A 16,074-nucleotide genomic window follows, 5' to 3' on the forward strand; every position below is an offset into this window, starting at 1 on the left:
TTCCCTAAAATAAAAAAAAATATATAAAATTATATATATTTTAGGAGGGCAGTCAGGAAATAAGAATGCATATGATGGGTAACATTACATTTGCAATCTAGTGAAGAGTTACAGATAACTTCAAATTTGAGTTGAAACATTCAAAACATGGTACAACAGCACCTGTTATAAAAAATATATCCAGTCTTATTCTAAGCAGGTGTCAAATAGTTCTGCTTCTCCCTCACCCAAGTTCCTGAATTAATGTGTCACTGGCATTTTTCTGTCTGTGAGAACCCTAGCAAGTCATTGTTGCCCAGGGGCTGGGAAGATAGCTCAGTGGAATAAGTGCTTGCCTGGCAAGCGTAAGGTCCTGAGTTTGATCCCTGGCACAGGAAAAAAAAAAAAAAGAATTCAGTCATTGTTGCCCAGGGTTGCAAACCGAGTCACAAATGCGTACTTTTTTTTGGAATGTTCAAAGACAAATTATGGTGGGCATGGCTTTAGGACACCAGCCTCACATGGAACCCCAGCTGTGGAAGGGGAAGCAGGGTCCTAGGACCTGTTGACCTTATTCTTCTCTGCTGAAAGCTCTCTGGCCCCTGCCCACTGCTAACTCTTACTGGCTCCAAATAAGATTCATTTGGCCAACTCTAGTAGTTTCATACATAAAAACTAAGGGTGATGAACACCAGCAGGAAAAAGACATCTTTTTGTACTTTAAATCCAAAACCGAAAAATAGTCCATAGAAAAACTGCCATTGTAGGAATTTAGAAATAGCACCAGAGAAACTGTATTCCTATGGAGGTTCTCGAGAGTGAATACCTAAATCTAATTCTCACTGTAGATTGGGTGTGCGTGCACCTGTGTATGCCTATGCATTACATGTATATTCAGTTATATTTTACATGCCGCTGTTGACTCCATCACTGCATACTGATTGCAGCTCATGCAGGACAGTTCTAAAGATTAAAAAGGAACGTAACAAGACACTGTGTGACTGATTTAATACTTGGGTTCAAATTTACTAAAATTATAATTCATTAAATAATTAACATTTAAGTCATGTTATTAGTTATTTGAAAATGTATATCCTTTTCATAGAAATGAGTGCTTATATGTTTTAACGAAAAGTTTAGCCTGAAAAAGCTTGATGACCTATGACTCAAGTTCAGTTTTTTACTACTGACATTAATCACAATGTGAACAAATTTTGTGTTTTCATTTATTTCATATTCAATTACGGTTTCTAGGAACGAGTATCTTTTACTTCATCTAAATTTCTGATTCTGAAGCCTCCTTTTTCTCACCATCACAGATGTCTTCTTTTTCCTCATATGAGGTTAAAAACAGTAGATGTGAGGTGGTGCGCTGTATAAGGTGATGAAAGAATTGAGTTTGGGCGCCTGCCTGCCTTGCTAGTGGAGCACTTGAGGATGAGAGGGACGCGTCCAGGGATGTTAGCTCTACGCTTTTAATCCTCACCTGCTACTTCTTCCTTGGCCCAGACTGGTTTCCTGCCTCCACTCTGGTAGAGTGTCACATGCAGTAACTAACTAGGGATGAGAAATACTATTCCTTCTTTTGTCACCTCTGTCCAAAGGCAAAGATATTTTGTACAGAAACTTGCCCTGAGATGATATTAGAAGTTGAAAGGAATGCTGTATTCTTAACATCCCAAATATTGATCTTCTATAAATTTGTACATGTGTGCACATACATAAATATAAATTTATATTTTACATTGTAAAAAAAAGACAAATTATGCTTTTTTCTCTGTAGTCTTCCAGATGTTGACAATCTCTTAAGTTTGATGCTTATTTAATTAAAAAAATTTTATTCTTTTATACTTGTTTAATACTTTCAGGGTTTTTTAATGATGATAATATTCCTTTATACTAAAGTATCACTAGCCCAGGAGCTACTGAGCTGCATCCCAATCCCCCTTTTATTTAAGAGAATTAAAAAATCAGTAAAAAATACACAGAATTTCAAAACAAGATTATAGGAAATTAACAATAGTTATTATATTGCATAATGTTATCTTCAAAGTAGTTGCTCAAATTACCCCCCTTTTTTATTTTTGAGGCAGGATTTTTCTGAGTTCCTGAGACATGACTCAAACTTGCAGTCCTCTTGCCTCAGCCTTCCCAAATGCTGGGATTATGCAGGTACACCACTGTACCCAGTTTCTAATAGATTTTTTTTTAGTACTAGGGATTTAAATAAGGTCTTCACACACATGAGACAAGTGCTGTACTACTGAGCTACATCTCCAGAATAGTACTTGTTTTGAATTAGTGTCTTGAGCTCACTGTGTGTAGCCTTAGCCTAGCATTGAATTCACAGTGATCCTTCTGTCTTAGCTGTTGGGATTACAGGAATGTACCACCATGTCTGGCTCCAATACATTTTGTTTATTTAAAAAAAAAAATTTTTTTTTTGTAATACTGACATCAAACCCAGTGACTCATGCATGCTAGACAAGTGCTATTCTATTGAGCTACATCTTCATCTTTTTCTGACAGAGAATTCTTAATATTTTTAAGATACTGATTTTCAGGAAGAAGACATAGGAGTTTCCTTGTTCTAAGTCAGTAGCAAGCAAATGAGCAAATGGTGCTCCATTCTGAATATTGTGTATCACATTAAAGCCTGGGCTAATGACCAGCTGCAGTTCCAGCTCTCCTACATGTTCTTTGTCTCAGTCCACATGATGCCAACTTCGAATGAGAAAATGAATAGTCATTCACACAGATTTCATCAAGATAAAGAAAAATCCAGAAAGAGATGGGACAGCCTTAGTGAGTAGCTAAAATTATCTGGTTACTGCCTTGCCACTTACTACAATTTAGGACACCAACCTGTGCCTTGTATCTAAAGTCAGATGTATAGATTGAATCCATGTGTTGTTTTAACAGTTCTTACTTTAGGGAAAGTCAAGTTCAGCTAGACTTGTCAGTAAGGATTTGCAGAGCCAGATTGTGGCATCTTTGATCTATGTCTTCTGTTAGCCCATCAGAATAGAAAAATGTGGTTGTTTTTCTTTAATCACACTAATATGTTTAAGATGTATCTCTTTTTCCCTTCATGTTTCATTACTCTTGAAATACCACAGTATCCCCTTCTCTTTGGCACAGATCCAGATATAAAGAAGCTGTGTGTCCTTAACCACATTTTGAAGGATACATCCATACCCATTAATCATACAGTTATTATCAGCTACAGCATTGAAAATTTTCAGCATGAATGTAGATCTATTTTGGAAAGACTGCAGACAGATGGACAGTTTGCTTTGGCCAGGAGAACAGCAGAATTAGCTGAGTTACCTGTGGACAACTTGGTTATTGAAGAGGTATCATTAATCTTTTTTAAGTTATTCAAAGCCTTACCTTTTTAACTTTTTCTGTTCTTTTCTTATAGTCCTGGGGATTGAATCTAGGGCCCCATACATAATAGGTTATCCCCACCACCTTTAAATTTCATTTGGAGACAGGTACCTCAGAGTTACCCAGGCTGGCCTTGAACTTGCCATCCTGCTGCCTTAGCCTCTCAAGTACTTGGGATACAGGTGTGCACCACTACTCCTTTCTATACTTGGCACACATATTTCTAGAAATGGATGAGCCTAAGATGGTCATTATTGAAGAATATAAGTGTAGCCTGCAGGATATGCTATAATTATTTTCCTTTGAGTAGAATTAAATATATAGTGGTTTCCTCTTGAACTTCATAGGTCCTATGTTCTTTGATATAATTTGATTTTAGGAGTTATGATGTACGTATTTAGGGAGCATTGGGGGCCTGCCCATTAGCTCAGTTGTTTAAATGCCTGCTTAAGCAAAGGAAGTCAGGCTCAGGATACTGTGGTTCAATCCCCAACTCCTCAGGCCTTACCAGACCTGCCCTTAAGTCATCCTGAGCCAGCCAAAAAATAAACCTTTTGTAGGGAACATTAACATTTATGATACTTTATTATCTAAAAAGGCTAAAATTAAAAAAATAAAAATAAAAAATAAGGCTAAAACGTGCTTGTTACAATTTCACAGATAACACAGGAAATGCAGGTACTAAAGCACATGAAACAGTGGTCCTTGGAACAAGCAAGAATTGATTTCTGGAAAAAATGCCATGAGAACTTCAAGAAGAATTCCATTTCAAATAAAGCAGCTTCTTCCTTTTTCTCCTCCCAGGCCCATGTGGCCTATGAACACCCAGTTGGAAGAGGCAGTACTGAAGAGCGCCATCTGCTGCTCACCCTGGCTGGGCACTGGCTTGCACAGGAGGACCCAGTGCCCTTGGACAAGCTAGAGGAACTGGAGGAGCAGATCTGGGTCTGCCGCATCACCCAGCATACCCTCCAAGGGCAGCAGCAGGATGCAGAGCCAAGATTTTCTCAACAAATTTCAACTAGTGGTGAACTTTCTTTTGATAGCTTAGCCAGGGAGTTTTCTTTCTCCAAATTGGCTGCTCTGAACACATCTAAATACTTGGAACTTACTGGCCTTCCATCCATAGAGACATGTGAGAATAGACTGGATTGGAAGGAGCAGGAATCACTGAGCTTTCTGATTGGGCGCCTTCTGGATGATGGCCATGTACATGAGGCAAGTAGAATATGCCGGTATTTTCATTTCTATAACCGAGATGTTGCCTTGGTGTTGCACTGCCGAGCCTTGGCCTCGGGGGAAGCAAGTGTGGATGACCTGCATCCAGAAATCCGTGCTCTTCTACAAAGTGCTCAGCTTCCTGAGGAAGAAGAGGAGCCGGATGTTCTAGGGAAAGACCAAAGCAGTAAGTAAAAGACCTGCCCTCTGTCCAAATCACTGTTAGCCTGTTTCCAAGAAGGAAGAGTCCCTTATGGTATTATAACTACATTTGTGTAAGGAGACAGCAACTTTTGCTAGCTAATTTATAAGGTAGGTGATTGACAGTTATCGATTACTAGATAGTTGTCAGTTTTCTACTTTATGGATTACCTGGAAACAATTACCTAGTTTGTGGATTACCTTCTAATGCCTACCTTCTAACTAGGTGTATGTTAGAGTTAGAATCTGTCCGATCTAAAGCTAGTTTACTGAAATGTATTCTATACAAATTATTACGTTTTCACTTGCACATGCATAGTATGTAGCAGTGGTAGTGAACTATATCATGCATGCCACAGTAGGTTATTAGTATCTTGAAAGCTCTAAAATATACCATCACTGGGATATAGGAGCAGGGTAAACTTCTATGTAGAAGAGACAGTTTTGTTTCTTTTCCAGTCTCTCTGCCTTTTATTTACTTTTTTTTTTTTTTTTTTTTTTTTTTTTTTTTTTTTTTTTTTTGGCGGAACCAGGGATTTGAACTCAGGCCCTTGCAATTGCCAGGCACGCGCTTATTCTACTGAACTGTCTCCCTGGCCCCTGTTTGTTGTTATTTCATTGCATTACCTCAGCCTTTCAATACTGCTTTGGTTGGGAGGGGCTAGAATGAACTGCTTGCTTTGTTACTGGTCTTTAAGAGTAAAGCCTTCCCATCATTAGAGATGATAATAGCTGTAGACTTTTTAAAGGTCTATTTTGTCATCTTGAAGAATGTTCCTTTTTATTCCTAGTTTGGTGAAAAATTTTATCATGAATGAATGCTGACTTTTGTCATTCTTTTTCTTGTATCTGTTGACCTGATTATATAGGATTTTATTATTGTTACTATTATTCTTTAGACTATTACTATGGCAGAAGTTATTATTTGATTTTTGAATATTGCCCTAGTCTTGCATCCTCAGGACAAACCTCACCTGGTCTTGGTGCATGCATTTATTTATTTATTTATTTATTTATTTATTTATTTATACCAGGGCTCTAACTCAGGACCTTGCACTTGCCAGGCAAGCACTTATTCCACTGAGCTATCTCCCCACCCCACCCCCATCTTTTTTTATATACCTAGAATTGATTGGCCATTTTGCTAAAGAGTTTTGCATTTGTGAGGAATAGTGATCCATAATTCTTTTTTAATGTATAGAGATTGAACCTAGAGCCTTTGACCTGAACTGTGTTCCCAGCTTTCTACTTTCTAGGTTATTTGAATGTATTTTAGTATTTTAGTACAGGGTCTCACTACACAGATCGGACTTGTAGTGATCCTCCTATTTTCAGCCTCCCTAGAGCCAGCGCTGGGATTATAGGCATGTGCCACCACACCCCAATGCAGGCTCAGCACACCTCAGGGGTGGGGTCAGCCAGCACGTAAGACTGGTGATCAAACCCTGTCCCCCGCACTTGCCAAAGCAAGTGCTTAGTCCATTGAGCTATCTGACCAGCCCTTGTTTCTATTTTAATATTTGTGTGTCTCATCCGTTTTGGTTTTATTCCAGTATATGATATTATATACTGATCTAGATTCAATTTTCTGCATGCATGTAACCAGTTTTCTCTGCACCATTTTTAAAAGAAACTGTCTTTCTTTAAATCTGTACTTTTGGCCCCTTCATTAGAAATCAAATGACATAATGTGCCTGGGGTTGTTTCTTTATATTCTATCCTGTTCTTTTGATCCACATTTCTGGTTTTTTGTGCCAGTACCATTCTATTTTTATCACTGTAGCTTTGTAATATAACTTGAAGTCCAAATTGTGATGCCTCTTTCCCTGTTCTTATTGCCCAAGATTACTTTGCTATTCTATATCTCTTCTGGTTCTGTATGAATTTTAGGACAGTTTTTTTTTCTAGTTCTGTGAGGGATGCTATTAGTTTTGGGGTTTTTTGTTTTTTGGGGTTTTTTTAGTACAGAGTCTACAAGGTCTCACTATGTAGATCGAACTTGTAGTGATTCTCCTGTTTTCAGCCTTCCAAGTGCTGGGATTATAGGCACACGACACCAAGCACAGTCTCAACCCCCTCTCAGCATGACCCGGAGTCAGGGCCGGCATGGCAGGCTGGGAATCAAACCCTGGCTGCTGCATGCTGTTAGTATTTTGACTGGAATTGCATTAAATCTGTGAATCAGTTTAGGTAGTGTGGTCATTTAAACAATACTCATTCTGCCTACCCAGGAACAGAGGTGTCTTAAGTACTTTTTATGTTGCTGAGATACAATGCTGGACACCCAAAGTTAAAGGAGAAAAAGTTTATTAGCTTATAGTTTGTAGAGATTTCCACCCATTTATAGACTGAGTCCAAGACAGGATGGTACATAGCAGAGGGGCAACAGTTTATGGTGGCAGAAGACAGAAAAAGCAACAGGAGGAAGAGATAAGACTTTGCATCCCTTATATTTTATGCAGGCAACCTGCCCTAAGATGGTGGGTGTAGCACCCACACCCTTAATCCTAGCCAGGATATACCAGTCCAGTCAGTGGATTACTAATCATACACCCGCAATCCCAGCATCACATGCTCGAGATTCAGCCACCTCTGAAAAAGGACCTATGACCATATGAGGCTTTGGGAAGATATCTAGACTCAAAACATTAACAACAGGGTATCTATTTTCTGAAGACCTCTTCAATCTCCTTCTTCATAATGCTGTAGTTTTCATTGTAGAAGTCTTTTGTTTCCTTGTTTAGGTTAATTCTAAGAATTTAATTTTTCTTGATACTATTGTGAATGGTTTTGTTTACCTGATTTCTTTTTCAGCAAATTCATTATGGGTGTACAGGAAGTCTACTTGTTTTTTGTGTTGATATTGCATTCTGCCTTGCTACTGTTTGTCTAACAGTCTTTTGGTTGAATTTTTGGATCTTCTGTGTACACGAAAATGTCATCTACCAATAATGGTAATTAGACTTCTTCCTTTTCTATACTTGTCCCTTTTATTTCTGTATCCCCAGGTTTTGGTTTTTGTTTTGAGACAGAGTCTCACTGTGTAATCCAGTCTGGCTTTGAACTTGCCTATGTACCGCAGGCTGGGCTCAAACTCGCAGCATCAGCTTCCTGAATGCTGAGACTACAAGCATGTGCTACCACACCAGCCTATTTCTTTATCTCTTGCCTAATTGCTGTAGCTAATGGAGGCATGGTGGTGCACACCTGTAATCCCAGCGCTGGGGAGGTTGAGACAGGAGAATCACTACAAGTCTGAGCTATGCAGTGAGACCCTGTACCAAATAAATAAGAAAATAGATACAAAAGATTAAAAAAAAATAGGCAAAAAATAAAAGATTTACTTTCCTAGAATCTGAGGAAGGGATGCTAGGAAGACCTGTTTCCAAAGCATAATATGTTCAGTGCCTACAAATCCACGAGAATGGTAAACTAAAGGCATTCCTTAGTAAATCAGAAGAATCAGAGAGCCTATGACACTTTGAAAGGCTTGTTTGGTTTCTTATAAAAACTTAACTCCCATTTCTTGGAATAGAGTTTCCCTGTGAGTGTCAATTCTTGCCCCAGTGATAAGTGGGTACAGTAATTCTCCCTTGCAGATCTTGTATACTTCCTGTGCCAGTGAAACTCTTGATGGTTTTTTTGAATCATAATAGTGTTGCAGGATCATAGCCCATCTGCTTTTCAAATAGCCAGTCTCTACCACAATACAGTTCTCCACTGCTTTTTTTTTTCTTTTTTCTTTTTTCCGGAACCAGGGATTGAACTCAGGCCCTTGCGCTTGCCAGGGAAGCGCTTATTCCACTAAGCCATCTCCCCGGCCCTTCAGTTCTCCAAATAGGAAATGAAAATGGATCAATAAGCTAAGAAAAGAAAGTCTCTTTATCAGTACCTAAATTAAACTCCATGAACTTGATGGAAAGCTTGGTGGTTCTTTTACATCCAAAATTTTGAGATACTGTTCTGCATCTGATTTCCTACATTCTTCCAATTTGTCTGTCTCAAAACTCTGGTTTGATTTCAAATACATTTTGAATAAATATAAACAGTGCTATTTCTCAATTACTAAATATCTCTCCAACTTACTCGTTCATCCCTTGACATAGTTTTGCTGCATCTTCACATTTATCATTTCTGGGGCCAGGGATATAGCTCAGCAGCATAAACACCTGCCTGGCAAGTCCAAGGTCCTGAGTTTAATTCCTGGTAACAACAACAAAAAAAAAACCCCACCACCTATATATATGATATATAGGAGATATATAGATATATAGATATATAGATGCCAAATATATAATTTCTCAGGTAAACACCCTCCAGGCTGTGCTTTGTATAAACATCAGCACTCTAGGAATAACCCTTAAAATGAAGTAGCTCTGCTTATTCTAGAGATTTCACCTTTAACTAGTAAACTCCTGAATCAGCATTCTAAATCATGATATTTATTTGCAATTTTGAGTTTTGCTTCTGAAAATCTGTCAAAAGGTAAATCATGGGCAGTTAGGTGCAAATTCTCAATGATGTCTCCTGCTTCCTTTGTCTTTTCGGGATGTATAAAAACTTCAGATTTCAGTTCTCCATCCAGAAATTCCTTAAAGTAGTTCCTCAGTTTCTAAGCCTCCACTGCCTACTGTCTAGGTGTGTCTGCCTCTTCCTGCTGGTCTCCAAGGCAACACCCTTTAGTTGCTACATAGCTAATGTGCTCCTCTAGTTCTTGGAGATGTTGGATGGCAACCTAATTGCTTTTGTGATGCTCTTCCACTTTCTTGGCAAGTTCTTTGGCTTCCTTCTGACTGTTGCTCTAATTTCTCTACCTTCCTTTAAATCCTTTCATCCATAAACTGGAGTTCTTGAATATGATTTAAAATTATTCTAATATTTTAGGATCAAAAATTTCAGGCCCATTTCTAGAACCTCCTCCTGCTGTTCTCCACATAAAACATTCAGTATACTGATCTGCCACAAAAGGCCTCTGGAAGAGCTTGACTCTTGTCACCATTCTAGCCTGGTGCAGGATGCCTTCTTTTCACGTGCTGTGCCTCACCATTGGCGCCTCTCACTGGTCAGCTGCTGCAGGCTTCCATATTCTCACAGAGCTCAGATGGGGCAGGAATGTGGCCAAGAAGCAAACCCGCGGACACCTGCCAGCCATCTCCTGTTGCTTCTGGTCCGACCACTGCCTGTGCCACTCTCATTGTCACCACTTTGTATGCCAGAATGGAACTGAAACTTACAGGATCTTGTCCAGTGTCCTGGGTAGTTTCTTCTCTTATAATTATTTGGGGTTTTATATGCCTCCATTATATGAATGTTCAGGGGGGGTTTTCCCTGTACTTAGAAAATCTGCTGTGGTTTCTATAAAAGATTATTTAGCCTGTATGTGCGTCCTCTAATTTTTCTATAACTCCAATTAGTCTTGGGTTAGTCTTATAGCTGTTGGATCAATTTTCCTTGCTATCTTGTTATTTTGAAGGTTTCTCTTGAGTACATGACCATATGCTTCCCATCTGTTTTTCAGGTCTCATTGGTTACTTCTGTTGTTCATATGTTAAGTAGAATTCTTTAGCTCCAGGATTTCTCTTTGGCACCTTTGCATGGACTCTACTTCTTCAGTTAATTTGTTATTCATGTTTTGAATAGTTTTGATTAGCTCTTTGAATTTTTTAATTTAAAATTCTTTAAAGACATTGGTCAGTTCTGGGGCCAGGGAGATGGCTCAGTGGAATAAGCACTTCCCTGGCAAGCGCAAGGGCCTGAGTTCAATCCCCAGCTCCGCCAAAAAAAAAAAAAAAAAGACATTGGTCAGTTTAATTCCATTGTTAGCATGGTTATATCTTTTTTTTTTTTTGAACCAGGGATTGAACTCAGGCCCTTATGCTTTCCAGGGAAGCGCTTATTCTACTGAGCCATCTCCCTGGCCCCAGCATGGTTATATCTTTGAGCCTACCAAGTTTCTTGACTTTTCCCTGTGACTGTTTCCTACAGTTCAGCTATTGGGTATTTGATTTCCTCTTCATCAGATCAGTATCTTCCTTTTTTTTTTTTTTTTTTTAGGCAGGGTCTCTCTGTCTGTTCAGGCTCATCTTGAGCTCACTTTGTAGCAATCCACCTGCTTCAGCCTCCCAAGTGCTGGGATTACAGGCATGCACCACCACACCAGGTCTGATCAGGCCCAATATGTGTCTCCTTTATTTTGGGAGAGTTGGGAGTTTTCAGCAATTTTTTTTTTTTTTTTTTTTTTTGGTACTGGGGATAGAACTCAGGACCTTGCACTTGCCAGGCAGACACTTGTGCCACTGAGCTATATCCCAGGCCTTTCAGAAATACTTTGTTACCTTGCTTTTATCATATTCCTCTTTGTGTAGGTGTGCTGTTTGGTCAAGTTGAGTGAAGTTAGTGATAAAAAGATCCTTTAGTTAGGTTCTGTTTTCCAGTCATGTGATCTTGGCTTTATTTGTCAAGAGGTGTTGTCTTAACTGTTTCTAAGGTGAAAATTCCTGCTGGTTACACAGCATCTACAGATCAACTATCTGTCACTCATAAACATTAAAACATATTTTGACAATTTCATCCTTTGATCAGTGTCCCTTATAGATTTTACTATACCAATATTAGTGGTTAGTCTGGGATGTGGAAGGAGAGGGGAAGGAAAGAGTAAGAGGAATTGATGAGGGTAAATGAGAAGAGAAGTGGTAAGAGAAATGTCAGTAGGTGAAAAGTAGATAGGAAGTTGGGCTCTAACTCCAATACAACCATAACAATAGCTGTATTTTATAGTTTTGGGTTTTTTTTTTTAAATTATTTATGTGTGTGTGTGTATGTGTGTGTGTGTGTGTGTGTGTGTGTGTGTGGCCAGCTCAGCCCACCAGGGGGCGGGGCTGGCTGGCATGCGGTGGGGGGGGGGATTGAACCCCAGTCCCTGTGCTTTACTGAGCTTGTTCTAAGTAGGTGCCCTAGACCACTGAGCCATCTCACCAGCCCCTTTATAGTTATTTTTAAAGTAAAGGGTTAGGGGGAGTTTGGGAGAATGTTTGTATAGTAGGAGGAGGGATTCCAAGGAAGAGAAATGTATTTAGAGACTGAAGAAAAGTGTGATTCTTGGAAACTTAATATATTTGTAGTTAGTTTTGTTTAGATCCTCTGAGCACATTTCTGTTAATGGCCTTGAAAGGTACTATTTAAGTTAAAGCACTGGTCAGTCCTTATTCTTTTGCATATATACAGACCCCAACTAAATGTATGTTATATGAAAGGTAGAGAAGAAAAGAGGGAAGACAAGAGAATTGGGGAAATGAGGAAGACCAAGAAAAGAATAGGGAAGAAAAAGTTAAACAGAGAAAAAAGACTAAAAGCAAGGAATAAAGAAAAAACTTAAAAATAATGAAAATAATATTAATAAAAAAGCAAGAAAAGAGAAAAGAAAACCCAGAGCAGACAGATAAGCAGGAAACAAGCAAAACCCTCAGGCACTTGCTGTTTTTACACAACAGCTCCTTTTACCATTTTGGCCTGTGGACTGTTCCTGGGAGAGGTGAGAGCTGTCAGTCCCTCTGGAGCTGCCTCCTGGTTGCAAACTGCTTTGGCTGTGGTTGGGTAAAGGCTACTGGGAGAGCTGTGGACCAGTGGCTTCCCTTTGTCCACAACCTGGATATTCTGATTTGCTCTAGAGGATTGATCTTTCAGTTTACTTTTTGTATTTTTTTTTCATTTTTATAGTTTTTATTTTATTGTTTTATTATCACTTTTTTTTGTTTTGTTTTGTTTTGAGACAAGAGTCTCACTATGCAGTTCAGGCTGGCCTTGAGCTCACTATGTAGCCTGCTGAGTGCTGGGATTACAGACAAGAGTTGCCACACCTGGCTTTATTTTTGAATTTTTAAACCACCATCCTACTGCACCCACATTTTCTTACTATCCTTGTGTTCCATGCTAGTTGTCTTTTCTCTTCTTTCCAAGTCTTGCTATACTACATCTTCCATGCATGGAAAACCCCATCAAACAATGCTGTAATTTTTGCTTTTAATTGGAAATACGTATTTTAAGAATAGTCTATTATATTTAATCAGCTACTTAAACTTTCTCTGCTCTTGTTTATTCCTTATGTTCCCCAAATTCCTTCTGATTTTTTTTTCCTTTCATCTGAATGATTTCATTTGGTAATTCTTTTAGAGTTGTCTTGATGGGGCCGGGAAGATGGCTCAGTAGGATAAGTGCTTGACTGGCAAAACGCAAGGATCTGAGTTCAATCCCCGGTTCCGCAAAAAAAAAAAAAAAAAAAAAAAAATAGAGTTGTCTTGCTGGCAGCAATTTTTCTTTACCTACAAATATCTCTGTATCACCTTCATTTCTAAATGATGTTTTTAGCCAGAGATAGTGGTTCACTCCTGTAATTTCAGCACTCTGGGAGGCTGAGGCATGAGGATCACAAGTTTGAGGCCAGCCCAGGATACATAGCATGACCATATCTAGAAGTTTTTCTGAGTATTAAAAAAAATTAATTGGGATTTTTCTTTAGAACTTGAAAATGCAATTCCAAGAAAGGGGATGGGGAGAAAAGAGGAAGGGGGGAAGAGAAAGAGAAAGAAATGAAAAGTTCCACTTTCTTTGGGCCTCCATAGTACCTTGCTGAAAAATCTGTATTTGAGTCAGTGTTCACTTATATGTCGCATACATATATTTTTGATTGCTTTCAAAATTTTGGTATATATTTCATAAGATTTTTTTTTTTCTTTTGGCGGTACCAGGGATTGAACTCAGGACCTTGCATTTGCCAGGAAGGTGCTTACACCACTAAGCTATATCCCTGGCCCTAGATTTACTTTGTGAGACTCACTGAACTTCTTAAATATGCTTGTATATGTCAAGCTTGAGAAAATATTCACTCTGTAGCCCAGGCAGCTGTCAAACTTGTGGTCCTCCTGCCTCAGTCTCTTGAGTGCTGGGGATTACAGATAGACACCAACAGCCACAGTTCAGCTTTAATTTTTTGAAAATAATTTTATCATCATAATCTTTCTCTTTTCCTTCTAGAACTTTAATATTATGAATTCAGAGCTTTGTTATTATCTCACACACTTGGCTCAGGCTGTTTTCCACACGTTTTTCTTTCCTGTTTACATTGGATCATTTCTGTTGATCTGTCTTCATTTTCACTGAGCCCTTCCTCTGTCATTTTCATCTGTAATTATGCTTTTATTTCGGTGATTTTTACATTTCAGTTTTTCTTCTCTAAAATTTCTTTGTTCTTTATTGTGTTCTATTTCTTTGCTAACAGTTCTAAATTTCAGTTTGTGTCAAGACCCATATACAGCTGTTTGTTGGAACAGTCATTAATAGCTGCTTTGAAGTTTGTCGTATCTGACATGTATGTCATTTTCATGCTGGCTGGCATTTTTTTTTTTAATCTGGTAAACTGAGATTTTCTAGGTTTTTTGTATAGCTATTTTTGTGAGTTGCATCCCTGGATATTTTGAATAGCTTATATTCTAATATACTCATTGAAACTCTGGGTCTTATTTAAATCCTGTAAGAATGTCGATGTTCTCTAGCAGACTGTGTGCTTCAGGCTGAGGTCCTGTGTGGACTGTGGTTCTGCCATCAGTGTAGTGTCCTTGACAGCACGTACTCTCCAAGGTCAGTGTGCCCTGCTAGTGGTACACAGGTTACCGCAGTCCGCAGAGGCTTCTGTACCAGGCTCAGACCCATCTTGTACAGCTCAGGAGTGAGCCCTGCGGGAAGAAATATTTTACAGGCTTGCTTTCCTGTGCCTCTTCCAAGTAGTTTCTGCATGTCCAAGGCTTCCCTTTTCTGTCCAGTGCTGAAGGATTAGCTGACCATGCCTCATCCAGGGCCAGGTGAGGGGAGTAGTACCCAGAGCAGTAGCCTAAGTAGAATCCAGAGCAGAGAAGCTACTTAGAAAAGAAGCTTCCTGCCTGAGTCTGGTCATTTGAGCTACCCCTGTAGCCTCTCTCACCACTGCCCACAGATTCTTAGGAGCCTAGCATGGGGTAGAGTGGGCATTAGGCGCTTTCCTGACCCTGGAACTGGCTCTGAAGGGCTTTTCCCAGAGTGTGTGCTTGCTTGAGTGATCTCATGTGTACACTTGCCTGGGGTGAAGGGTTCTATCTGCTTTTCCTCTTACTCAGAGGGAGATAGTGTGAGTGAGATTATTTCATCTTACCTAGAATTGGATTCTGCAGCAAAGGATGAGTAGGATTACATGGTCTGAGTTGAATTTAATTTGTCTTTAGAGCATTTGTAATGTGTACTATTTATGTATGCATGTATGTATGTATGTATGTATGTATATTTTAGTATCTTGCTGTACATCCCAGGCTCATTTCAGACTCACCATGCCTCTGCCTCAACTTCCTAAGTGCTGGGACTATAGGTGTTTGCTAGCACACCCAGTACTGCTTAATATTTTGAATGCGGTGGATTAATGTGTATTGTGGTGAGTAACAGTACAGAAGTGTGCAGAGTAAAAGTGTGTTCAGTATCATGTTCATCAAATTCCCTGGGAGAACTTTTTGTATGGATGCAGTAGGTACTCCTGTAATCACAGGTACTTGCAAGAATGAGAAAAGAGGCTCAGAAGTCTCAAGGATAGAATGGGCAGCTTAGTGACACTCTTTTCTTAAAATGGTAAGGGATATAGCTCAGTGATAGACCACTTGCCTACATGCCCAAGGCCCTGGGTTCTATCCAATATGCACACACAAGCATAGGCACACACATACATATGCTTATACACACTGGTTACATAAATATCCTGATTTTTTTTTTCTAATAGAAATATTTCATCAAATTACAAAAAAAAAAAGTTCTATAAGCCAGGGATATAGCTCAGTGGTACAGTGCCTGCCTGGCCAGCCTGAAGTCCTGAGTGATTCCTGGTACCCTTCCCCCTAAAAGTCATCTGCCATACATGCTCTTTGCAGGGAAGTAGTGCAGAGGGCCTCTACTACTCAGCCAAATTGCCAACTCAAAGAGGTTTTTCTTTGTTTTGTTTTGCGGAGGCGGGGATTGAACTCATGCCCGTGCACTTGCCAGGCAAGCACTTATTCAACTGAGCCATCTCCCCAGCTCCTCAAAGAGGTGGGTGGTTTGTTGTTTGTCTTTTGTTATAGGGAAGGGTCTACAGAATGCCCAGGGTCTCACTACTAGATTGGACTCGTAGTAATCCACCTGTTTACAGAATCTCAAGAGCTGGGATTACAGGCAGGCGCCACCACGCCCAGTCTCAGTTGCCGTCTTAGCACACCCTGGGTTGAGATGGCAACATGC

The 16,074-nt window shown here is 39.4% G+C and overlaps 1 protein-coding gene and 1 pseudogene across 1 annotated transcript in view; one reads left to right on the forward strand and one right to left on the reverse strand.

Annotated features, from left to right (window-relative positions):
• Positions 1–16,074, forward strand: part of Spg11 (SPG11, spatacsin vesicle trafficking associated) — a 91,654-nt gene that overhangs the window by 64,875 nt on the left and 10,705 nt on the right. The window contains exons 29-30 of the mRNA XM_004623493.2: positions 3,121–3,335; positions 4,030–4,774. Of these exons, the coding sequence (XP_004623550.1) occupies positions 3,121–3,335; positions 4,030–4,774 (960 nt within the window). The remainder of the gene's footprint in view (positions 1–3,120; positions 3,336–4,029; positions 4,775–16,074) is intronic.
• LOC105741533 lies at positions 6,957–9,862 on the reverse strand (annotated as a pseudogene).

This window comes from Octodon degus, unplaced genomic scaffold, assembly GCF_000260255.1.
Source record: "Octodon degus isolate 3935 unplaced genomic scaffold, OctDeg1.0 scaffold00002, whole genome shotgun sequence".
NCBI lineage: Eukaryota > Metazoa > Chordata > Mammalia > Rodentia > Octodontidae > Octodon > Octodon degus.